Genomic DNA, 25,391 nt, shown 5'->3' with positions numbered 1-25,391 from the left:
GGTGAAGTAGGAGAAGGGAATCATTTGTCAGTTTCTAAGTTAAAATGCCCACAACACTAACAACAGGCATAAAGAAGCCATCCGAATAAACCAAAGGCAAAAGGGCCCTGTTTGACAACAAGACGAAGGCAAAATGCCATTGACCAGTCTTTTTTTTTTTTTTTTAATAACAACCAAGACTCACTTTTAAGAAAAAGAAACCTTGGAACCTATGTGAGACACATCGCCGATTACGTGGTTTTGATTTTCCGGTAATCTTAAAGCGACATGACCTCGAACATAAATTAAAAACGCATCAGAAGACCAACGGCCAGCTCCTTTGATAAAATCCATGGTATGACCTGACTGGGCTAACGCCGTAGCCCCTCCTGACCGCAATGAATGACCAGAAAAAGATTTGTTGAAGTGAACCCGAAAACGAGACATGAACCAGGACCGAGATGGCAAAGCACCGCTTGAAGTAACAAATAGCTCGGGTGAACAAATGAAATTTTCATCTCGCATCCTCAAGTAAGATTTGATGAGTCGAATAGGACAGGCGGACGTATTGGAAAAACTTTGAATAATAACCGGAGCACCTAAATGATTTTTGTCTCCTTTTGAATACGGTAAATTGTATTGAATAAACTTCTTGCATGTTGAAAAGCGCACAGTTGAGCGAAGAATAATCTTTCTAGCATCAAAAAACTTCAAGGAATCAGGTACTGTTAGTTCACCTAAACGGTGCAACCCCCCAAACCCCAATCCTAACATGCCTAAAAATAATTTGTTGTCGTAAGAAGAAGAGGACTTAGCAACTACTGATTCAATTTGTTCAACTGTAAGAGCCAGTTTCCTGACCACCGGTTTCGAACAACTTTGAATACATGATTTCATTGTATCTTTGACGTCTTGGTGGGAAGTTTCACAAATTATTGAAGGGAATTCTAACTTGAAGATGTGATGAATACCAACTAGATAAGCTCGAACCAATCGTGGCGAAATGACTCGAGACATGTAAGTGACATAATCGCATAAATTCCGCTTATTAGGAAGAAAAGGTTGTTTGTACAAAACACAGAATTTAGCGAAGCTCTTAAACGCAGACTTATATTTGGAAAGAGAAATTTTAGAAATGGTTGAGCGCTGATCTTGATTTGATAATTTTCGTAGATCGGATAAAGAAATGTTGAAGACAGGCTTTTTTGAAGAAGAAATTGAAGATTTTGATTTAGGCATGACGTCAATCTGAATCCATTGAAACTAGATTTGCGACTTTACCCCCAGAAGACAGACACGAGCTGATATTTAAATAAGAAACCTGGACCGCGCCTATCGCATGACTAATGACATCAGCTTTATCTGGAGTTAAAATAATTTTCTGCCTTGATAAAATATCAGCTTCCGAATTATTTTCAGCTGAAACATGCACCACCTTTACGTCAGCCTTGGCTTCCACTATTCGCATGACACAATGCCTGAACAATGGTCTTACTATCTTGTTCGGCGCATGAGAACTAAAGAGACCAACAACGTTCTGATTATCGGAATGGATAAAAATTCTTTTTGAACCGTTCTTGATTGCTATGTCGATTGCCGATATAACCCCAAGAAGCTCCGCCCAGAAGATATTTTGAATCGGTGGTGGGAGAATGAAATATCTTCCAATTTTAGAAGTGGGCTCCCAAATACCAATGCCATACATACAAGCGTCAGTAGAAAATTCCGCATCCGCATCTTCTAACCTCCACCTTGTCGAATCAAGCACCATGATACCACTACTATCTCGGAAAAAAGTTATTAACCAACGTAAATCATTCTGGTTTTCTTTATTCAAAGGGATCTGAAGAAAACGATGAGATTTTTTACTAGACTTCTCGTACAAACTCTGTAACGCGTATCGTCCCCAGGGCATAGAGGTGCAAGCCCACGATGCGTGTCCTAAAATCTTCTGCCAATCATTAAGAGAATGTTTCGGACTGGAAACAAATACTTGAAGTCTTTCAATGAGGTGAGCTTTCTTGTCGGGATGTAACTGAATAATCATTTTATTTGAATCTACAATATGACCAATGATCTCCAAAACCGGTCCGTGGAGCTGCTTTTTCCAAACCCATGGAAAACCTAAAATATCGAAAAGGTTTAATAGCTTGGCCTGAGGAAGAGGAATGTAATGATCCTTAAATTTGACGAATTGTTTTGCCGGACAGACGGACCAAACATTGTCCATCATGTTATTTAAAAACTTGATGTTGAATACGAATTCGGCTATCCATAGAGCTAAAGAAAATACACCGCACCAAATGTACGGTGAGGCAGAGGAACCAAAACTAAGATTATGATCAATTCTCTTCTTATTTCCTCTGATTCTATAAATTTGCCGCATCTGATATTGGCGATGAAGGGGAATAATTCTAAACGCTCCCTCAATATCCGATTTGAAGAGTACAACATCACCTTCTTTTTCTTTCATCTCAATCAAATAAGGAATGAATGTTTTGAGAGAGTCATAAGCCACCGGAATACTCTGCTTGTCGATGAGATCATTAGGCGAAGGATGCCCAGCACTCATGTTAGAACGAACCCGCATCTTGGTCGATTCCTTCTTTGAAGCCATTAAGAGCGGAATGACTTTCATTCCTTCTAAAAGAGTAGTGAATTCATCAGAATATCTTCCTTTATCAATTTCCTCTTGACACTGTTCTTCCAATAAATTCTGATTCTCCAAAGATGAAACCTGATTTGGAGGATCTATTACCTCTGCTGAAGGAAGTGATGAATTTGGCCAAAATCCTTCGCGTAAACCTTTCAATGCTGAAACCACAAAAGGTCGATTAGGGTGATGAATCAGCAAAGATTCCAGTTTATCAACACATATCGGAGTGATGATTTTAAACAGATCGGGATATTGTTCCATAGCGAAAGCTGCATGAGGATCATCCGACAGAGGTGGAGCTTCTTTGAACGGCTCCGCGTAAATGCTGGATTCAATCGCCGGCGACCATCCTCGAGAATTTACCCCGTCCCAAACATAACCTCGAAGGAATTTTTGTTCCGGACAATCAACAGAAATACGAGCATTAGCTGATGAAGTATCTGGAAATGTTGGACTTAATGTAACTCAAATGTCAGCAAAAACTCCAACAAACGTCCATTAAACGAGAAATATTTAAAAGATACGAGATACAAACCCCTCTAAGTTATCCTCTTCGAAATATTCTCTCCTGTTGCCTTGTACCAAATCTGTTGAATCCTCTGGCTCAATCCCTGTATCTCGTGACGTTCTGAAATAAACTCAGATGTCAGGAATTTAACCAAGCATAACCATACTCGAAGCAAATACCTACCCCTCCATATTCCCGACAGCGTGAATTTCTTGAAGACCTTTATCATACGTGATCGCATCCTTTGTGGTCTTTCTTGCAACCTTTGACATTGCATCGGTGGATACGAGGACAGGCAGGCTTCCCCAACTTGCAGTTCCCCAAATTATGCGCAAAGCAAAACTGCTTGCGCTCCGGGATAAGATCAGAATCTTCGACTTCATACAAACCCTTATGTTTGTAAGTTGACTGATAATAATTCGGCGAATGTTGAGATCTCGAAGTCGAAGCGCGAGGAGACAAATTTCGTTTAGAGCTTTGAAAAGGAGGATTTTGACGGCCTCCACCAGACGGTCGAGCGCTCGTTGAACCCATCGAGGGCTTCTCTTCAAAAGCCTTGTGCATATACCTTGTCCTAAGTGTTCCAAGGCTCTGATGCCCCCAGTCACCAAACGAAATGTCTCGTCAAGTTGCGAACTGACCCCTGAGTGCCGCATCAAAGTTCGCCACGCAGGTCCAATCGGCCTTTTGCCCATTCGACATGAATTCTTGCTTGATCCAAATCGAATATTGAAGAAAATACTTAAAGCCTTTAGGGAAGGCTTCTTGGTAAGCTTGCTGAAGGATATCAAAGTAATAATACCAATCTTGGATGTCGTCCAGTTTTTGAGATACCTTCTTATTTTGAAGCTCAATATCTTTATCCTTACTTGCCACCATGAGACTCGTAGCCATACCCCTCTTCTCCGCCATATATTCTCCTTTGATTCTTCGGAGGTCAATATACTTTCCTTGTAATAATTCTTTAGAAAGATTAGACGGAAAATCAGCTGGTTTAACCCTATCGTTAAACCCTTCGACAGCTTTTGTAAGATTGGGAGCATAACCTCGAACTGCTTGAGAGAAAGCGATGGCACTTTCCGAGAGATGTTCTGATGCAGACGGGCCAGTGTCGCATCTATCGACCCATTCCCATGACTTCTGCATCTTTCGTCTCTTTCCATCTTCCTCTTCATCCTCAACTTCATCATCACTTTTATAACTTCTATTTTTCCCTGCTGGCGTTCTAGGCACAAAGGGAGAGTGAGATCTGGAACGTCTAGGCCCATTCTGGGAGTCCAGGAGATCTCTGGCCTTCTGGGCATTGTCAATCTCTTCTTGGGTAAGGATATGAATACCACCTCGTGAGCGGTTGCTTTTAGCCGGAGAAGGTCGACGACTTCTTTCACGACTTCTTTCCCTTTCTGGGACATCAGGCGGTAAAGCTGGATTGGTGGATAAGTCGAAGACGTAAACCGTGTCTTCGTCAGATGATACCGGGTTAGTAGGAACGGGACCTTCATTAAGGAAAATGGGTCTGTTTGCTTCTCTATCCAACTCGATGAGGTCAGATGCAAATTTTGACCACTGCTTATACCAATTCTTGGATGAATAAGGCACGATCGTTGAAAATAAAGATCGGACCTCGGACATGGTCTTAGCATTTGAACCACCGGCCAATTGATAATCGGTGGCCAAGGTGGCCAGCTTTTCGGAAACCACTCTAGCGGCTTCAAAATCATGGCTGCCATCGTCACTCATGGATTAGAGTGGAACAGTAATAAAAGGAAGTTGAACGGTTTTTATAAGACAATTGAATGATAAAAACGGTTTTTTAGCGAAAGGATAATCAAAAATTTTTATCGACCTTTCCTATCTGTTTTGTTGTGAATAGTCGCAAAATATAAGAACTAAACTAGTTTACCGAATAAGATGATATTGAAGTTTTGACGAATGTAAACACGATGGGAAGATGAATAAAAAGGATGGTCAACAGCCTATGACATCATCCTTGTAAGTGACTGAAGTACAAAAAGAATGTCCGACCCGTCAGTAACTTTACAGGTACCGTGCATTCCGAATGAATCACATTCCCATCGGTTAATAACGAGTTACCAACTCCTATGGATTTGACTCCGATAAAAGCATATACTCGTTAAAAGCATTTCTTAGTTTTGTTTAGTTTTCGATCGATCTGACCTTACCACTAAGTACTTAACCTATCCGACTTGATCCTGATTGATTCTTGAGTCAGAGTCAGACCATTGAACGATCAACTTGAAGAAGAACAATAACCAACTCCGATCAAATCATTCAAATCATCAACCAAAATGTCGTCATCACTTAGAACTCTAATTCCTCCCAAGATTGCCTCAGTTCAAGCTCTTACGGGTTCAAGTACTGCTGCTAGGATGAACAGAGTAGTCGAATTTTATTCAAAGGTACGAAACTTCATTCACTCCTATTCTATCACAAAATCAAAAAACTCAATTCTTCTTTTCTTCTTTTCTTTCTCTTTTGGTTTTGATTCATACATAATAGCTTCCTAAAGGTTCAGCTCCTAAACCATCAGCTGGATTAAACCCATTTGCTCGTTACAAAGCAAGATATATCGATGGAGAAAATGCTAGTGCTGCACCTTTACTTCATGCGATCTTGGGATTATTTGTTGTAGGGTAAGGATTTCTTTTTATTTAAAAATCATGATCGTTTGAACATTTTTCAGAGTTATTTACTTATATTCAAACTTTGTTACTTTTGCTTTCTTCTTGAATAGTTACACTATCGAATGTAAGTCTAATCTTTTTCGTTTCTAAACCCCCCAACCTGCGGAATCGGGAGACACTGGTTTTCTTGAAGATAAAGCTGACATCTTGGATGGTTTTTTTTAGATAACATGCACCTTAAGTTTCATAAAAACAACCATCATTAGAAGTAGTGATCTCGAACCTAAACTCTAAACCTATCCATAAATCGAAATTGAAAATGAAAATGAAAATTAAGATCTCGATCTCTATGTCTGATCAATGATCAATCTTTTGAAACTAAATTCACCATAGAACCTTGATCTTTTCTTCAATACAAATTCATTTTTTTCAAAGTGATCAATCGAAAGCCAACGTACCAATTCCTTTTGACTATTCTCATACATTGGTTCATGAGGATGTATTTGAGAATAAGTAACTTGAATTTCAAACGAACTCCATCTCTGGTTAGTTCATCATGAGTTATATCAAGCTTTTCTACACCTTGATCCTCACACGAGTAAGATTTCTTAAAGTAAGATCTTTATCCAAGGTCGTAGCTTAGAAATTGAGTTATTCAGAACTGTTTATGAGCTTTTGGTTCGATTCTTAACTTATTGCGATTCAGACCTTTTGATAAATTCATAAATATGTGACAAAGTCAATGAAGTTTTCTATACTGCTAAGTTGATATAATCAAACTTATGTTCACATATCTTTCCAGATTCTTGGGTAGGTATTGTAGATGAGTTAAACTTTTAAATCAGTTGAGATTGTTATTAAGATTTCAACTCGATATGGCATGAAACCAGAAAAGTTTGGCACGTATTGGGTATTGATCTGCATATTATTGGTCATTCAACTGTGAAACTCCATTTCTCTCCCTCTCAACAAAAAATTGAACTAGATCAAAGCTTGACAACTCCCCCTCCCCGTTGTTGTTTTCTTGACAGCGTATTATGGGTTGGGATAACTGGGCAGTTAACATCATTTGATTCAAGCTATTAAAAGTATCTTTTTTGCTCTTACAAAACAAGACCTTAGCCAATCTAACTTTGTTTGCCTCAACATTCATATCATGTTTTGACAATCGTCTACTTAACACTATCCTTAATTTAGCACAACCCCTGCAAATATATTAGAAATCCCTATCTTTTAAATTTGGTTTGTGGCACCGTTACCACCTACATACACTCTTCCTTACCACCAAGATGACCAAAAGTTCAAGGGATCAAAGGTCAACATGCTTGAAAGAAAAAACATAAGAGGTGTGGTTTTAATCACATCATGTTTATCAGCACTGTGGATTCATCAAAATGAGGTATACAACAAACTGGATCCTAAATATGCATATCAGATGGTATTAGTAATTCGTCCCTCTGAGACTGTATGATTATTATTTTAGAATCTATATATGTACCACTTAGACGACTTCAAATATAAAAAACAAAGGTGATGACCTTGTGAGCTTATGCAGAAGTAACAAAATGATTTCGTAGTCTTTAATGTCTTGATCAACTTGAATCCTTGTGTCTTATAGATCCAGGTTTGATTTTTTGTTCCTTACACAAATTTTCCAAAAAGTCATTTTACATGCATTCATAATCTGAACCAAGCTTTGTTTTATTTTAAGAAACACATTTTTAATCCTCTAAAACTCCTCTATGAATCAAATCGAAATCGAAATCCCACTCGACTAAACTTTATCTTAAATGCAACACCATCCATAGTTTTTTTTTCTTTTGTTTGAAAAGTTCTATATGATCAAAGAAAACTCTTCCAACAAATCGATTTACACTTCAATAACCTTTGAACCCAGTTTGAAATTCTGAAGCTTCGAAACCCCGATCAACCAAAACGGATCTTGAGCGAATGGATTCCTTTAAAAGTGTTGCTCATCTAAGAGACGGCGCATAAACAAATTCACTTGCAAGATTTTCATAAAAAAAGGTGGGGAATAAGTCTGAAAGATGTTTTGGTTTAGAATTTTAAACTTTACGCATGTATCATTGAGAAGTGGTGGTGGTGGCTGTGTTACTTCAAAGAAATGGATTCGGGAAATGATCCGATGAACTTCTTCAAGATCTACATAAGCCGTAATATGCTGTCTATAACACATGATTGAGGATCAACACAGAGAGACTCAGACAGCTCACACATCATGTAATAATCATACATTTCCATCTGAAAATAAGAAGCTAGACCAAGAGTAGCTGACCTTCGCTGACTCGTAAAGAATGTATGATCAAAGAAAAATCTCCAATAAATCAATTCACTCTTCAATATCCTTTGAAGGTTGAACCAAGACGGTCTAAACTTGGACATTTCAAACCTTGATTGACCAAGACGATTTTCTTAATCAAATAGATTCATGTAAACATCTTCCCTTGCCCATGTTGTGCATATGTCCAAAAGACACTAAACCTTCCTAAACAAATTCAGTTGAATGCCGCAAAGAATTTTCAAAAAAATGGGTGGGGAAAGAGTCTGAAAGATGTTTTGGTTTAAACTTTGAACTTCATATGCATTGGAGAAGTGGCTGTGTTACTTTAAAAAAAAGGATTCGGGAAACGATCTGTTGAGTTATGCAAGATCTACATAAGCCGTATGTTATGGACAACATATGATACTCAGTACATATTGTCCCAGCTCCTGACCCGTCTCTGCCGGAACAGGAGCCCGGTTGGGGTATCAACATCCCCAACTTTTCTCAGAAAACCAAGAAGCTATGTAGGAAGAGTGTAAAGAGTTAATGCACTCTAGCAAAGATAGTAGGGCCAGAAAGATCTAATAGATACAATTAAGTAATCAACAGTGATTAGAGAGAGTTGAAACAAAGAGTTTTGATCAATAGGTGAAAAAAGTTCAGAATAAATGAAACAAGTCCAGGAAAGGCCCAGCTAAATCAAGAACTTGTAGGGATCTGGCTGAGACCTGGCTTATTGGTAGGAGTCAGAAAGATATGTAAAACTAATGGTTGAATCCTACAGTGCATTCTAATACTCTTGAAATGTTTTAGCAGCAGGAAGCCTACAAAAGTTTATCAATCATCACTCCAAATGCCTTCAACACATCATTTGACTTTCATAAACTTCAAGTATTGAATCAATTCAACAAAAATTGACTTATCTGTGGGTTTGGAAGGTTTTGTTTTGCCAAAATCTTGTTAGTTTTGAACATATTTTGAGTTTCTGTTATATGATATTCCATGTGATCAGGTTTCTCTATAATCACATCTTCAAAACTTCAGATAAAAAATAATCCAAAACATCCAAAATGATCATCAAATCCAAACACAGATTCTACCATAAACTTTTTCCATTTTTCTCTGACCTCTGATCATGTACCTTTGAAAATTTTCTTCAATGCTTACCAGTATCTTAATAATTTGATGTAGTGTGATCCACAGTAAGTATTGTAAAGATGTGGTAGAGTGTTTCTGTGAGCCAAAAACCTTGCAAAATCAATGTTGGAAAGTTTCAAACCTAAAGAGGAAGATGTGAAACTATGGACAAGAAAGAAATAGGGATATAAAATATCAGCTTATAAACCTGATAAACAAACTTGTAGACAGCATGCCACTAGGTTGTAAAAAAAAAGATAAAAAAGATAAGAAATTTTATCTTGTTACCTATAAGTTTAAATAAAATAAGAGAGACAGTTTTTTTAGGGGGAACAAAAAAGAGAGAAACATAAAAAAAAGAGATGTAGTTCAATACTTTGAAGACCAAACAAAAAGCTAATTGATTGCAACTGCAGATTGATAGATAATGGTCAGTAGGTGCTCCAGTACACACATACGATACGTTCAGCTAGGCTTGTTCTTCTAGACTTCTCATATCCTCTTTGGTTCAAGTAACCATCAAACACAACAACAAGAATGAACACATCATGAAGTGCAGCTTTGTGTGATCAAAAATGGGTTTGGAGATCAAAGGTCAGAAGGAGAATATGTCTGAGAATCAAGATCAAAGGTATGACAGTTTGTTCGAATTGGGGGATCTTTGAGTTATGCTTGATCAACTATCAAGATCACCAGAACCAGGGCTTGTGAAAGAGAACCCAATTGGGTGCCTCAGAGTCACCTGTACAAAGTATGGTTGAAAGGCATGATATGTGTATGGCTACATTCCAGGAAGATTGTAAAGAAAGTTGACAGAACCAAGAGTTTTCAAAACATGCAAAGTATTTCTCAATCTGGTCATCATGTGCTTTGATTGACTGTTGTAGCTTTGGGTGATTGAGAAAAGCTTTGTGGGGATATTGAGTATTAGAAGAGAATGATTGATAATTATCATGTAATTCAAAATGAATCCAGATGAAAACTTGAACAGTTTGTTCCATTTGCTGCCTATTTAGATTTATGCTCAACCAACAGAAACAATCCTTCAAAGTCAAAAAATTCATTTAGTCATGATTGAACCCTAGCTCAAGTGCCGTAGATTTTTTCTCTCACAGTTTGTAAAAATCCTTTATTTAACTATTTAAGAATGGTTGTTCAAGTAAGATATGCATAAATTGACATTTTCACAGGTTTATACATACATAGCCTGGAATCAGATCACAGATTTCCCCATAAAAAGGTTACCCAAGAAAAAAAATCAGGAGTGTGTAAAATAATGATAAGTTGAAACCCAATCATGCATCAAAACCCATCAATGTTTAGATGATTATGATTTTCAAAGCTTTCAAAAAACCCAACCAGATAAAACTTTCAAACACCAGACTTTCCCTCCTTTTGGGTGGATGATAGTTGAGAATGTTCTCAGAATGGATTCCTATATATCAACATACTCTAGACTTCTTGTCTTGCTCGACAATCACGATATAGAAGGTGTGTCCTTTACATACAAGATCTTTTACATCCACAGTCCGCTAGCTCGGATCATTCTCCCCCACTGTATTTGCTCACGTATTTGAATTTTAACACAGCCCACAGCCCATATTGTGGGGAACTGGCGAATCATGATGCTCTATGTAAATGGTCAGTCTGACTCTCAACTTGTCAAGGACACCCGACGAGTAAGAAAACTCATATATCCACATCCAGCCTGTTTTGTAAACTTGTTGTAATTACAAAGTCCGGTGACTTGAGAATCCTTTTTTCACCTGGTTCGTTAATCGTTCTGGAATTCGATTTCGAGTTTGGATATTTGGTTCATGATCCAAAGGTCTTCTGCTCCGTCTGCTGCTCCGCTCGAGATCTCGAGATCTCAGTGATCTCAAAGAAAGAAAGCTTAAGTAAAAGATCACGTTCTTGATTTAAATGAAAGAGATTATGAATCATGGTATCTTGATTGCTGAAAGAAAAAATTGACTATTTGGGATAAAACGTACACAAACCGTCATGAAAAAACCGGTTGTACGATTAAAAATCAATAAAGTAGACCAAGGAAAGTTTTTTTTACATATTCAAATTACAATCACAATACGATTCCTTGTCAAACAGACAAATCATGAATTGAACCAAATTCTTTTAGACTTTTGCGGGAAAGCTTGATCTCAAGGTGTTTTTTCTTTTTTGAAAATCATGTTTAAAGTAAAGCTGTGATCATTCTACATATTTGACATTTTTCTTGGTTTTACCGCAATTGTATCGTCAAATTCGATCAACTTTTTTTTTGACTTTACATACTTTTTTTAATGGTTTATCATCTTTGTTTTTCTTCTGTTGTCAACTTTTTTTGAGAATTTGAATGCTTGGATCATTTTGTATTGAATCATTTGAAATAATTGCATAAGGAAAAATAAACCAATGTGGTGGGTTTTTCACGCGAATGGTTTCAAGGGTTTTTACAAGATCACATTGTCCTTTTTTTGATTTTTTTGTAGAATATCAAACATTAAAAACTGATTATCTTTTTTGTTGTTGTTGTACTTCAAAGGTTTTTATTTTGATCATTTAAAATAAATAGTTGTTCATAAACATAAATCAATAAATATATTTTGTTGTATAAACTTAAAACGATTTATTAATCTTTCATCAAAGCCAATCAAAAAAGATTTTTAACGATTCTTTTAACGATTCTATTAACGAAATCGCAACGAAATCGACACGACACGAAAGGAAACGAAAAGGAAACGAAGTTTATGAAAAACCCATTAACGAAAGCATCATCAAGACGTATCAAGTTGTGAATAAAGACCTCTTATACTTTAAAAAAAAGAAAGACTTATAACCGATTTGTGAATATATTCAAATCAAAAGAAATTGGTTTCATCTTATCACAAGTTCAAGTAAAGTCAATTTTTTTGAAAACTCTTATCAATTTGCTGTGATGAAATTGACGGTTTTTGAATCTTTGATTTCGTATTGGTTTTCTTTAGGATTGATTAGTTTTTTTTTGAATTCTTGAAGTTTGGAATCAGTTTATTAGGATCATTGAGAAAGAGTGACGGGAAAGAAAGAAAGAAAGAGATCAGTTGGTTAAAGAAGAAATCGCAGTAAGTAACAGGTGTTGAATCATTAATCTTCTTTCACTTCTTTTCCTCTTTCATCTCTTTTCATTTTCATTTCATCCATTCACCACTTCCAACACGTCCACTTTCCTCTATCCCTTTCGTTTTTTTTGTTCGGATCTAAAGGAGAAAAAAAACCAAGTTTCGGGATCGCATCCCCAAAAATGAAACCCAGATGAAGATACATAGCCATGATCTTCTGAAGTTCTGATTCTGATTCTCGGCTATGGTGTATGTAGCCCGTTAGGCATGATGATAATAGATTTGATTTCCAAACCGAAAACTTTGATGATCTCCCCGCTTTAAAAGTTTAACTTTAAATTGAGATTGAATAAGGCTCAAAGTAGTTTGAAACTTGTTTTAATTTTAACTTCAACTTGATGGCATTAATTTGTGTTGTCTTTGATGAGAAATTGGTTTGGTTGGCTTACAAGTTGAATGATTGGATGATTTGATGATCGAAATAGATTCGCTTGAATTGATTGGATTAAAGAGAGTCACTAGATGTATGCATGATTGATTTATAAGATCTTCATGAAGAAGTTCTTTTAAGTCTTGATGAATTAAGTTGATCTGGTGATTCTTCTTGCTCAGCTTATCCTCTTGACCTCTCTTGACCTGATCCTTATCATTCAACTCTTTCTCTCATTCGATTTCCTACTTTACTTTTCCTTCCAAACCCAACATCAGTCTAAACTTTTAATCTAAAATCTAAGCAATCCATTCCAATCCTCAAACTTTTTCTACTCTTTTTCTTTTTTCTTTTTCTTTTCTCTTTCTTTTTTTTTCTCTTTACTTTTTCATCACATTACTTTCTATCATTCTATGTATGTATCCAATTTATACTTACAGATTGGATACATGAACACATACACATGGAAATCAAAATTCAAACCTATTCAAGAATCTCATTCAAATCTTCAATCCAGATCATCAAAACAAACACAACAAATCAAATCATACATATTCAAATCCTAATCCTTATCATCATTCTTGACTTCTTTATAATTTTGTTCTTTCAATTTCGTCAAATTCAAAGTCTATCACCCTTTACTAATCCAAACTTGTTTTGATCTTTTTTGTGTGGTGTAAAAATCTCCGTCGATCACTTTTTTTTTGAAAAACCCCACTATCTCTCATAAAAAAAATTATAGAAGGTTTAAGAAGCTTTAAGAAATTCTTCATATTCAAAAACGAAACACACCACAAGTACAATTTCAAATCACGAAAGACGAAAGACTGCAAAGACGAAAGACGTACCAAAGGACTCACCAGAGGTATTTGACTAGAAAATATTTGAATGAAGATCGTGGTACGAGTTTAAAGAGAAAGAAAAAGAAGAAAACAAAAACACACACACTCGAGATTTTACATACATCAAGAGACCAGAAACCAGATTGATTTTGAATTTTTTTTGGACGGATTTTCTTGGAGATTTTGATTGTCTTTTTACCATATCGAAACGGAACTTGAGATTCATCCAATCAATCAATCAATTAGAAAAAACATAACCGCATAAGAGAGGTAACATTCGTTATTCAGGTGAGTTGTTGATCCATCCAATTTTTAACCGTTCAATCAATCTGATACTCATCAAACTAAATCTTTTAAACAACCTCATCATTTGGTATGCATTTCTTTTTGAACGAATGTTTTTTTCTTTGGAATCTCAACTTCCTTCTTTTGGGTTAAATAAAACCCCAATTGAATCTCAATTCAATTCCTCATATACTTACTATATAGTTGTCTGTTTTGTTTTCTACTTGATTTGAGCGAGGCGTTAACGTTTTTTTTTTTGGAAATTAACGGTTGGATTCAAGAATTGCACAAGGTTTTCGAAAACTAAAAGAAAACTCATTTAACCACTGGATTTTGTGTGTGTGTGGTTTCTGCACTTTTTGTGAGAAAGACTTTATACTAATTTCAATTTCATTCATTCATTCTTTTGATCTTTAAAAGCAAATAACAACAAAAAACTTATTTCCTCATTTCAACTCGTCATCCTTTTCTTTGGGAAATACCTGGTTTCATAAATCTTTGACTTTTGGTGAACTGTGTGGAATTCTTAATTTGATATCAGTAAGTTCAATCCACTCCATCCAATCCTTTTTTTCTTTACTTTTCTTGATTTTCCACTTCATACATACTGGCTTTGGGAAAAAATCCAAAAAGATCCAAAACCAAACGCACCTTCTCACTCCACTTTTTTCAAAATGGTGGTGTGTTGTCGATCGTTTTATGTAGAATGTATCGTATCGTTAAAGAAATCAAAACTTCTCAAGATTTCTAGTTGTGTGTTTTTTTTCTACCTACACACACACACATTACATATGAAGATCAAGTTTTTTTCTTCGTATTCTTGAATCGTGACCTCATGAACTTGAAGATTCACATCATCCGATTTTTGATTTTTTGGTGTAATGGTTTTGAGTTTTTTTTTCTCTTCTCTCGTGTTTCGAGATATTGGATTTTGGATTTACAAAATCGAAACATGGAGTGATGTTACTGTTTTTTTTTCTGAAATCTTCATCTATTTTGATCTGTTTTTATTGTGCATCGTTCTCTTCTTTTTTTTTCATCGGCGACTGCCTATGAGGAATCTCTTTCGTTAGAAAACTAGTAAACCAACCAAAACGAAAGAAAAAAAAATGGGTTTAAATCAGCTTAGGAATCTTGTAATTCAAACTCCGCAAGCTCTTTGGATCTTTTTAAATCTTTTGATTTCTTGAGATTAAATTTCTTTATCTTTCTTGATTTCTTGTTTCGTTCTTTTTTATCAATTATCGTTCTATTGAATTCTTGAATCTAATTCATTTATTTCTCAAAACATTTCCATTCAATCAATCATTCAATCAAAGGAAGAATACTATCTTTTATTATTCCGGAATTCATACTCTTTATCAAACTTGCTGATTTGAATTTCAACAGAACGCTTCAATGTATTAGTAAGTGTGACTTTATGATGAATCTTCCTTTTGATCTCTATTTCAAACTATTTTCTTTTCTTTTTAAATTATCTACTTCAATCACCGGACCGAAAGAAAGAAAATCCAAATCCAAATGAAATCCCCAGAAAGAACACTAAACTGTGTTTGTTGATAAAAAAACTTTAGTTAGTCTTCTCGGTCCCGAGTGTGTGTAGAAGTTATTCTTTACACTTAAACAAGATGAATGGTGAATCAGAATCAGAATGATGACCCAATCCAGATTTGATTTCGTGTTTAAAGCTGAAGTCTACTAATTATTGAAGATCATCCTGATTGATCTTCTAAGTTTTTCTTTTCATCTCTTTGAAACTCGAATCAGCTCGTTTGGTGACTTCAGCTTACTTGGAAGTCACTGCATCCAAAACTATTTTCTTTACGATCAACTCACATTAAACATAATGCGATCTCAATCGAAAGTGATTTCAGTTGATAATCTCTTCATGACTTATCTATCCAATCAATTTCATTCTTTTCTTTTCTTTAGTGATCGGATGAATTCCAGTTTGATCTCTCATATTGGGTGGGATCAATCTCTATCTACTCTGTGATATGAAAGAAGAGGATAAGATCAAGTGATATGAAACCAGACTGCTGAGTATGGCATTGGCAGGTTTGTTTAAAATAGCTTGAATTTCTTTTAAAGTGATAAAGTTTTTGTTAAATTTCATAAAATCACCTAAACTTGATTAACAGTAACGGTTCCGGTTGATCGTCTTTATTTCTGAAAGATCTTATCCATAACTACTTGCTTGGTGATCAGGAGTGAATTATCAGAGAGAGAGAGAGAAAAAGAAAGACTGATGAGATCGAGAATGAGTTCATCAGGATTGGATTTGAAAGTTAATGTGATCGAAACTAATTCAAGATATCGATCGGACCGTGAAGAGTTGAGGAAATCGATTGGGGTGATCCATCCAATTCCAAGCATTCATCAATCCTTATAATTCACTCAACAAGCCTTCAATCGATTTCAATATATCATCAAATCAGTCTTCACTTTTCACTTTAAAGCCTTTCTCAAAAAATTCATTCTCACCCAACTTATCAAACTTGAGTGATTCTGTGAGGAGATATAAATACCAGTGTTCATCACATTCATCACTTCATCTTCATCTTCACCATTTGTTGTCTCATCTGTTTCTTGAAAGTTTTCTCATTCATCTTACCTCATCTCTAAAGCCAAAGATTATATTTCTTTAAAAAAATAGAAAAGGAGTTGATGATTATACCATCATGTCACCTTTAACTGAACTAGACTCTATCTCCTTTAATGATCATCATCATCGTCAGCAGCAAAAACTTATACCTTCACTTGAACTTGATTCCAATTTGATGGATGTCACCCAACCATTCAAATCTACAATTTATCAACTTCATTCGACTTTTGATTTTGATTTTAATCCTAATCCTAATCCTCATTCCAATTCTAATTCTGACTCTGATTCGATTTTCAAAAAAGATTGTTTTCTAAATCTCTTCATGGATTTAAATTCAAATGCAAATCCCAATCCAAACCAGACATCAAATGCTGAGATTGATTCAAATCCACTTGATTTAATTCCTTCTTGTAGTTCTCAATCTATTCCAACCGATTCAAGCTTCAATATAAACTTTCAACCTAATCCAATCGACAAACCTATCACATCTACCACAATGTCAACTAATATCAATCCAGCTCAATCAACTTCAGATTACAATTTCATTTTACCTAATTCATTTTATCCGTCATGTTCTTCACCAAGAACATCAACCACAACAACAGGTAGTAGTAGTAGTAGTTGTACATCAAACTTGTTACCATCCACTTCATCAAATCTGATTGAAAATTCGACCAATTTGATGTATGAGAATTGTAAGAGTTTGATGAATGGACATCTAAACCCATTAGATTTAGAACCATTATCAACTTTTCATCATCAAACTAATCATCAACACTCCAATCCTATTAATCATTCAAATGAGTTTTTTGAATTTAATTCTAATCATAATAATTTGAATTTATTAAATGATTCTTCTATACCTCGTCAAGTTCATTCAAACTTATTAATGAATTGTAAGTGATTTTTGATAATTCAATTTGACCACACCATTAAACTGATCTTGATTTTTGTTCGACTTTGCAGATCCGAATGAGTTTTATAATATTGATCAAGATGGAAATTCAGCAAGTCTTACGAATCTTAGTTTTTTAAATGCAAGTTGTTTTGATCCATTGATGAGTACTAACAACAATGAAGAAAATCAACAAACCCCAAGCACGATGAATTTCTTGAACACCGATCCACTTTCACCTATTGTAGAAGAAGGTCTCATGATGAGTCCGAATGGAGTTGGCACTGGAACAGATTGGACTTCGTTTGCTGTGAATGCTGGTGGTGGTAGTAGTTCGCCAGTTTCGATTGATGAACAATTCTTAGCACCACAACAAACGCCTGAGAGTAGAGGATCGATTTATTTTTTTTCATCTAGTCCTTCACAGAGACAAGAAAATGGTGATGAAGCAGATGATCCATCGTTTTATTCGAATGTTTCAAATCCAACCAATCATCCAACTCATGATTTCTTAAGACTTTCAAGTTCATCTGATCCGATTCCGACTCATGAAATAAATCCTCATCATTCACAAGAAAGTATTAATCCGATCGAGTTACATTCTTCTTCGATCCATTCGACTAATTTAGATCCTGGAATGTTTTCTAACCATCATCCTCATCCTCATGCTGCACATCAATTCTTGAATAATTCATTAAATCGAAATTGGTGGGAAGAAAACCAATGTCCATCTTCACCTTCACAAATCGGAATCACCACTCAACCAGATTCATCAAGTAGTAGTCATCATAGTAGATTACAATCAACAAGAAAATCCAAAGGATCAAACGAGAAAAGAGATCGAACGAGTCTCGAAGGTTTAGAAGACAAACGAATGATGAAACGAATCAGATTCCATGATAGTTCAAGCGAAGATCATCATAAACCGATGAAATCATATGAAATGAAACCAGAAGAAATGGATTTCGAAATGATGCCTACGAAACGATCGAGAGGTAGAAGACCACCTGTTTCACCTGAAGTCGGTTTACCCATGTTGATCGATGGAAATTTAGATTTGAAAAAGTTGGGCATGCAAGCTGTACCGGGTGGTCAAGCTTTTGATCCTAGTTTGAATCCTAATTCAGATGTGGTGAAGTTTTGTGAATTAACAAAGACTGGGAAACCTAAGAAGATCTTTGTTTGTCAAGTTAGAGGTTGTGGGAAATGTTTTAAGTGAGTGAATTGATTTTTTTTCACGGATCTTGATCTTGGAAATATGGATTGTTTTTTTTTGAAAGTTGAATGAGAACTTGAAGGGGTTTTGTGATGTGCGGTTTTTTGATTTTTTTTTTGATTTTTTTTTGTTTAGACGGAGTGAACATTTGAAACGACATGTGAGGAGTATTCATACGAATCATAAACGTAAGTAAAATTTATGACTTTTCCAACATTTCCAAACCCGAATCCAACGTTTTCTCATGCAAGAAACTAATCTAATTCTTTTTGATTTGTTTTTGATTTGGTTTTGATTTTGGTTTGGGTTTGGGTTTGGATGATGATAGCATATAAATGTCCATGGTTCACTTGTCAAAAATCATTTTCAAGACACGATAATCTAAATCAACATTTAAGGGTTCATAGATTAGAAGAAGGAGGTGAAAGGTTAAATGGATTACATGTTTCTTCGGATGGAATGATTCGATCGGATTTAGGTGAAGTTCAACTTGATCCTATCGAACTTGGTTTAAAGAATGTAGAGATTGAGATTTGTTCGATTGGGTTTTGAGTTTGAGGTTTTTTTTTTGGATAAGATTGGATTTGGATTTGGATTAATTGGAACGTTTTTCGTGTTTGATTTTTTTTTCGGATTGGATCACTTGGATAATTTGGATAACTTGGATAATTTGGATAATTTTGATAACTTGGATTTAGGGTTTCTTTCTTTTCTTTTCTTTATTTCAATTTTGTTTTAATTATTTTCCTTTTTTTTTGGTTCTTTTTATATTTCTTGAATCTGATCTTAAATATGTATGTGACATGTGTGTGAGTGAGTGTGTGAGTGAGTGAGTGTGTTTTTGTTTGTTTTATTATTTCCATCAATCATCAATCAATCATCATGAATTATTTATTTTTTTATGTTTCAAAGAAGAAGAAGAAGAAGAAAGGATGAGTGAAAGCTTTTTGGACTCTTTCTTTTGATCATGATTTCTTCTTTTTACTTTTTTGTATACCTCTTCATATTTTTTTTTATTAGTGTTTGCTTATACAATGTGTTTGTGTGTGTAAGGGTGTGTGTGTGTGTGTTTGTAATGGTTTTTTTGATTGTTTTGTTTAAGTTTTAGGTGTTTGAAAATAAAGGGACTTCATTTTTTGATTTTGATCCTTGATCCTTGATCCTTGATGAATTAAAGAAATTCAATTTATTTTTTGAATTTTGAAACATAAATTTTTTACATTCATTTTTCCATTGAATGGAATATGTAGATTTTTTCTTGTTTTTTGTTTTTTGAAAAGAAGATCTTGCTTCATAATCACAGTAATTTTAAAAGCTGGTTTTCAGCAGTGTATGTCAACAAATTGAAATTGGTTTTGGTTTTTTTTTTTGATCAAGTATGTATGAAGAACTATTATATCACCTAAAGCCAGTCTCTCTCTCTCTCTATATCCTTCATGCTGTGACTCCAGCACTGCACCATTGATCTGTTTAGCTACTATTTTGATAGATCAGAAGAAAGGTGATCAATAAATTTATTGGTCATCTTACAAAGTGAGACAATTGGAAAAACCTTTTTTGTAATTTTTGATTCTCTTCTTGTTGAGCTTTTTGATAAAACCTGTGAAATGTCTTGAACTTGGTAAATAAATAATTAACAACAAAAAAATATAAAGGATCATATACCATTTGTCAATCAGGGCTTTGTAAAGTATTTTTTGTTGGAGATCAGTGGAAATTGAATGTGGTGTGACTTTCTCCTGGTGTGCAACCAGTCTCCCTGACTTTGAGCAAGACATACTTGTCAGACTTACAAATTTGTGACAGAATCTGTCTCTCAGAGTCTCAGTGTAATTTGTGTATTAGTCTATGTATACTTGTTTTTTGTCTTTTGATAACTAAGATTAAAAACCATAATCATCAATTTGTAGTGGGAGTAAGCTATAACTTCAAGTGTGTGATCTCACAAGAAGTTCAATTTGACTTTCACTGTGTTTTCTTTCTCTCAAATTGTCTTGTGTTGTCTCACACACCAAACTGCTTTAGAGAAAGAGTTGGATTGATGGAGGGTTTGATTGATTTTATGACAAACAGGTTTTAACTATGAAGGAAAAGGTAGAGAGAGCAGGTTTAGATGTGTATTTAGGTATCATACCAATCCATTAGTAGTGTCTTGTTCTTTTTTTTGAGGTTTTGGTATTTTTCAAAGGTTTGAGGACAGATTTAAACTTTTACAAAGTTCGTGTATATTTGATTTTAAACCCCAAAGCAAAAGGAAAAAATTATAGAAGAGTTTTTTTTGCTAATCCAGAGCTGAAATAGCTGCAATGTCCTCTGAGATGGTCTGGCATATCAAATGTATATTTCTTGATATGCTCAAAATCTATATAATGTGGTACCATATCAGCCCATTGACTCACATCCATTCAATCTATTCCTATTCTTTGACCAGCTTTCATAAACTTGATGAATATGGCGTGACAGATAAAATTGGAAGATCGAAGATCACGAGAAAGATGCAATTGGGTTGGATCAAGTCATGTTCCAGCAAGAGACTTAATCTAATGTGGACTGTGACACAGTTTCATAGTAAAACACGGCATTGGCTTTGAAGGACTGAACGTCTCCACGAATCAACTCAATCATTACATTATACCCGACTGATCAAACTTCTATGAAACAAATTTTAATCGATCATCCAGGATCAGATCCCGAGTTATGATGCGGGAGGTCCTTGTTCTTGTTTTTCTAGTGTCGCCCGATAGCCATCTACAGTCCGTACCACAACCTCACCCCGAGCCTGATTAAGAGTTCCCACCACACGCGAACCAGGACTACTGATCAAAGCCAGGATTTGCTGTCTTAAAACATCCAAGCTAGGTAATCGACTAAGTTCCTCTACTCTAGATTTTTCAGTTTCGACTTTATCTTCTATGATTCCTATCACAAATGGTAATCGATCAATCACGATTGAAGTTTGATTTGATTTAAGTTTTGAGATTTGATTGATTTGTGATTGAGTAGGTATAGAAGCATGTTTTGATAAAATCTTTAAGGCAGATTGAATGATAGTAGGATTAAATTCATCTTGACTTAAACAAACTAAATTACCATTTAGATGAGAAGAAAAAGATTTTAGTAAACTTGGATTATTGGTTTTGGAATCTTTGGTTAATGATTTTAAAACAGGTGAAATCATTCTTGTTCGAATGACTTGTAATTTTAATTTTGATGGATTTGATTGAGTGTCTTGTTGATTTGATAGTTTTGAAAGTTCACCTCGGATCGAATTCCATTCTTTTGGTGTTAAGTTTTGGTGTCTAAAAAATAAATTTAATTTATGTTTTGTAAATAAGTTTCTATAGTTTTCAAAGATGAATTGTTTTCTAATTGGATAAGTTCTTCCACTTGTTTTTCTATTGTTTGGAATCGCTCGAGTTTTGACTAGTTTGATTGGATTGATCGATGTGGTTGAGAAGAGATGGGTGGGTTGAGTTGGTCTTTGAATGTTTTGAAGAGGTGGGTGTGTTGAAAGTGTTTTGATTGGAAGAAGATTTGGTTTGAGCTGAGGAATGAACGGCATCGTTTGTAAGATCTAGCTGAATGGTTTATAGAGAAGATAAAGATTGAGCCCTCGGTGTTCTTAAATTAGATGATTATAAACTCAAATGAGCTCACCTTGAGTAGAATCGAATCACAGATGGTTGACCTTTGAAAGCTGTCGTCAAGTTCCGCTTCAAGTTCAGCTGAATCAAATCTGAGATCGATTGCTTGAGAAAGGATGAGTTCGTATAAAAAGTTGTATGCTTATGTCGTGAGGTGTGATGATGTATGTGTTATGGGTTTATGCAACAGCCCAAGTCTTTCTTTTTGCACACGGTATTGACATTGTGGCCTGGCTTGAACGCTCTACAAATGGAAGAGAGTATAGAAATGATCTTGTATTCAAAGAAACATGATGTTGGTTAATCTCTGGTAGGTAGACAGGAAACCCTTTGTCATACAATTCCTAAGACTCGAGTCTCAGAGTAATGGAAATATGACCGCAAAATCTACCTTCGAATTGTAATTTGTCATTCAGGTTGAGCTTTTTCTTCTTAGTCTTTTGTTTGAAGGTTTATTGCTCAGTCAATTTGGTGCCCTGTGTTTCGATCACAACTGAATCATCACGTCTAAGTGTCTCTTTTCCAAAGATGACAGTAAGTCATTTACCTTCTCAAGTATTTCGTTCAAGGTAACGATGTCTCAAGGTACATTTGATGCGTCTCTTTTTGCTTGGAAGTGACGGATACAAGGATGTGTTGAGCTCAATAGGAATGCAGTTTTCAGAAAAAAACCCATACCTTGGAGGATTCAATCATCTGTTGCATGGCAATGGCTACATACTGCATAGCCTCGCCTAAGGTGTCCACTCCCAATCATGACTTATCTTTGTCATCTAGCTTCTCATTGTCTGTTTTCTCTTTCGTCTCGATACTTGCACGAAATGTGAAGAAATATGGTTTCAGTACACTCCCTTCATTAATGACATGATGGCATATGAGAGTATTTAGGTATCTAGAGTCAAGCCCCCTTCGGACAACAAATTTAGTAGCACAGTGAGGCTATGAGGTGCTGAAGAAAGGAAAAAGTGAAAATCGATTTAAAACAACTTCTAACGAGAGAATTTACATTGCAGTTTTAAAGGATCTATCTCATTGTGATGACTAGATAATAGCTTTTTCTTATCCACACTAATTGTCTTAGGCGTGTATATGGCTCAAGCATTGAAAATTTATCCTTGTGATGATCAGGGCGACTGATGCTTTTCAATTCATACAATGTTCAAAGAAGGAAACTTTAAAGAAAAAAAGACAGAAAGAGAATAAGGTAATGTTTTGGAAGGTGGGGATGTATCGATGAAGACTTAAATTCCACAGGTATTAACTCGCATCTGGACTAATGCCATGAGGGTGACCAAATAGTACTGCAAAGTATGAGTGAAAGGTATATGTTAGTGATCATATTAGTAGATTTGTATAAAAAAAGAACATACGTCAGGAACGGTACCATCGCTCCTCAAGACGTAAGCGTCATCGGCGTGGAATCTCGAGAGTAACCAAGGTTCATGTCGCTTCTCAGCTTGAAAAATTGAAATCATAAATTAGAAACAGGCGAATGTCAGATGAAGCTATCAATTTTATGAACTCACTGTGTAAGGTAGCGACAAGTTTCTTGTTATCAGCTTCAAAGATTTTGCCTGTTGAAGAATTTTTCAAAATCAATCAGTATCACAAGTCTAAGATATACTCCCAAAAAACTCGAGATTAGAAAAGATATAATTCAAGTTTTAATTTACCATCTGCACTCATCGCATTACGATCAAATTCGTATTTGAATCCAGGTAAGAATCTTGAGGTGAAAGTCCATTCGTCAGGGTACATTCCACGTGGATCGATCTTGACTCGTAATAAATCGTGTTGATCGACGTAATGAGTTTTACCAAAACAAAAGTCATCATACTTGATAAAAAGAAATTCAAGTCAGTCTCACATCAGACAGAAAAAAACGAGTACATATGGGACTTACTGCATTCATCCGCAAGAGAACATTTCCAGCTACGTCAGTGGTGACGTATTCTGAGTAACCTTGACGGGCGTTATCGATATGATGGGTGACCTTATAGGCTTCTTGTGAGTTCAGATTGAAAACTCTGATACCTCCATCTTCGAAGATGATATTCTTAGGAGTGATAAAGGAGGCCCTGAGGGCAGGATCGGGATCAGAACTCGAACGGCGAGCGAGCTGACTGCTTTGTTGTTCTGGTGAGGCAGTCGCAACCAGTAAGTGGCAGAAAGCCACACCGATGGTGATGAAAATCGAAGCAGGAGACATATTTATGATGTACTTGTGAAGATTTTTTAAAGATTGGAAATCGGGTGGGGAAGAGGATTCAGATTTGAGACGAATGAGAGGGACTATAGAGCCTTTTTAAGGTGAGCATCGAGCTTTCTGATACCACGTTCCAAGATCATATCATAAATCTCATCTGAAGTCAACTTGACCAGCAGTAAAAATACAATCCTCAAGACATTTTATCATCTCGATATGCGATGCGTATACCAAGAGAATTTGAGCCTCAGACACGTGAGTTCGGCGGCCTGAATCACATATGTCGTGGCATTTGACGCCGTAGTATCTTCTTTACAATTTGTTGAAGAGAAATCTGAACTCAAGATAACTTTGCAACACGAATGGCAGTGCAGACTGCGATAGGATTCGGAGTTGAAATTGGAATCGGTAAATACTATTAGTCTTACAAGTTTGACGGGGATTGTTCGGAAAGGTGGTGAACTGTTAAACTGCGTGGCTTGGACTAAAAACATAGCTTATGTGTGCCCAAGTCATGATCGATGTTGTATTCAACGACATGCGGCCTCATGCGGCCAAGCGATGATGAGGGCCTATGAGAGCTGAGGAATGCATTTCAACTATTAGATTCATCACGCAGAGTATTTGTATCAAGTTCTCCGCGATATAGGCTTTCAAGCACTCCTTGATGATCACTCATCCTTGGCGAAGGGTGATGACTCGATTTCCAGAGATGATTGTTCATAGTCGGGATTGGGACAAAATCAACTTGACAAATTCTAATAAACCCAGACAGCTCCTAAAGTGTTTGCCATGAACAGCAGAGTTAATCATCATATGTGTGAGCATGATCATGTGGTTCCTAAAAAAACCCCATTGGCATGTCCAAGCCGATCCCAACGCAGCGCCATACGGACAAGATGATATATGTCACGTAGTGCACTTCTGTGCAGCTTTTTTACATAATCCAGCGCCGAATCCA

At 35.8% G+C, this 25,391-nt stretch overlaps 4 protein-coding genes across 4 annotated transcripts; 2 read left to right on the top strand and 2 right to left on the bottom strand.

The window, feature by feature from the left end:
• Positions 1-5,380: 5,380 nt before the first annotated feature.
• Positions 5,381-6,177, top strand: MELLADRAFT_43111 (uncharacterized protein; the record flags this gene model as incomplete). The annotated part of the gene is made up of 4 exons (XM_007409000.1): positions 5,381-5,563; positions 5,664-5,797; positions 5,899-5,912; positions 6,014-6,177. 4 exons carry the CDS (start codon positions 5,453-5,455, stop codon positions 6,052-6,054), a joined length of 300 nt encoding a protein of 99 aa, XP_007409062.1.
• Positions 6,178-16,791: 10,614 nt separating this feature from the next.
• MELLADRAFT_85527 (uncharacterized protein) lies at positions 16,792-19,132 on the top strand (the record flags this gene model as incomplete). Its single annotated transcript, XM_007409001.1, has 5 exons — positions 16,792-17,365; positions 17,436-18,579; positions 18,663-18,674; positions 18,746-18,768; positions 18,909-19,132. 5 exons carry the CDS (start codon positions 16,792-16,794, stop codon positions 19,130-19,132), a joined length of 1,977 nt encoding a protein of 658 aa, XP_007409063.1.
• Positions 19,133-21,275: 2,143 nt separating this feature from the next.
• On the bottom strand, positions 21,276-22,142 carry MELLADRAFT_35374 (uncharacterized protein; the record flags this gene model as incomplete). Its single annotated transcript, XM_007408927.1, has 1 exon — positions 21,276-22,142. The coding sequence occupies one exon, from the start codon at positions 22,140-22,142 to the stop codon at positions 21,276-21,278; it is 867 nt and encodes a 288-aa protein (XP_007408989.1).
• Positions 22,143-23,465: 1,323 nt separating this feature from the next.
• MELLADRAFT_85525 (uncharacterized protein) lies at positions 23,466-24,433 on the bottom strand (the record flags this gene model as incomplete). Its single annotated transcript, XM_007408926.1, has 5 exons — positions 23,466-23,525; positions 23,595-23,680; positions 23,751-23,798; positions 23,898-24,060; positions 24,128-24,433. The coding sequence occupies 5 exons, from the start codon at positions 24,431-24,433 to the stop codon at positions 23,466-23,468; spliced, it is 663 nt and encodes a 220-aa protein (XP_007408988.1).
• Between the last annotated feature and the right edge of the window lie 958 nt (positions 24,434-25,391).

The sequence above is a fragment of the Melampsora larici-populina genome, assembly GCF_000204055.1.
Source record: "Melampsora larici-populina 98AG31 unplaced genomic scaffold MELLAscaffold_14, whole genome shotgun sequence".
Classification (NCBI taxonomy): Eukaryota; Fungi; Basidiomycota; class Pucciniomycetes; order Pucciniales; family Melampsoraceae; genus Melampsora; species Melampsora laricis-populina.
Note: the sequence above shows the minus strand (reverse complement) of the source record. Positions and strands in the feature narration are given on the sequence as shown.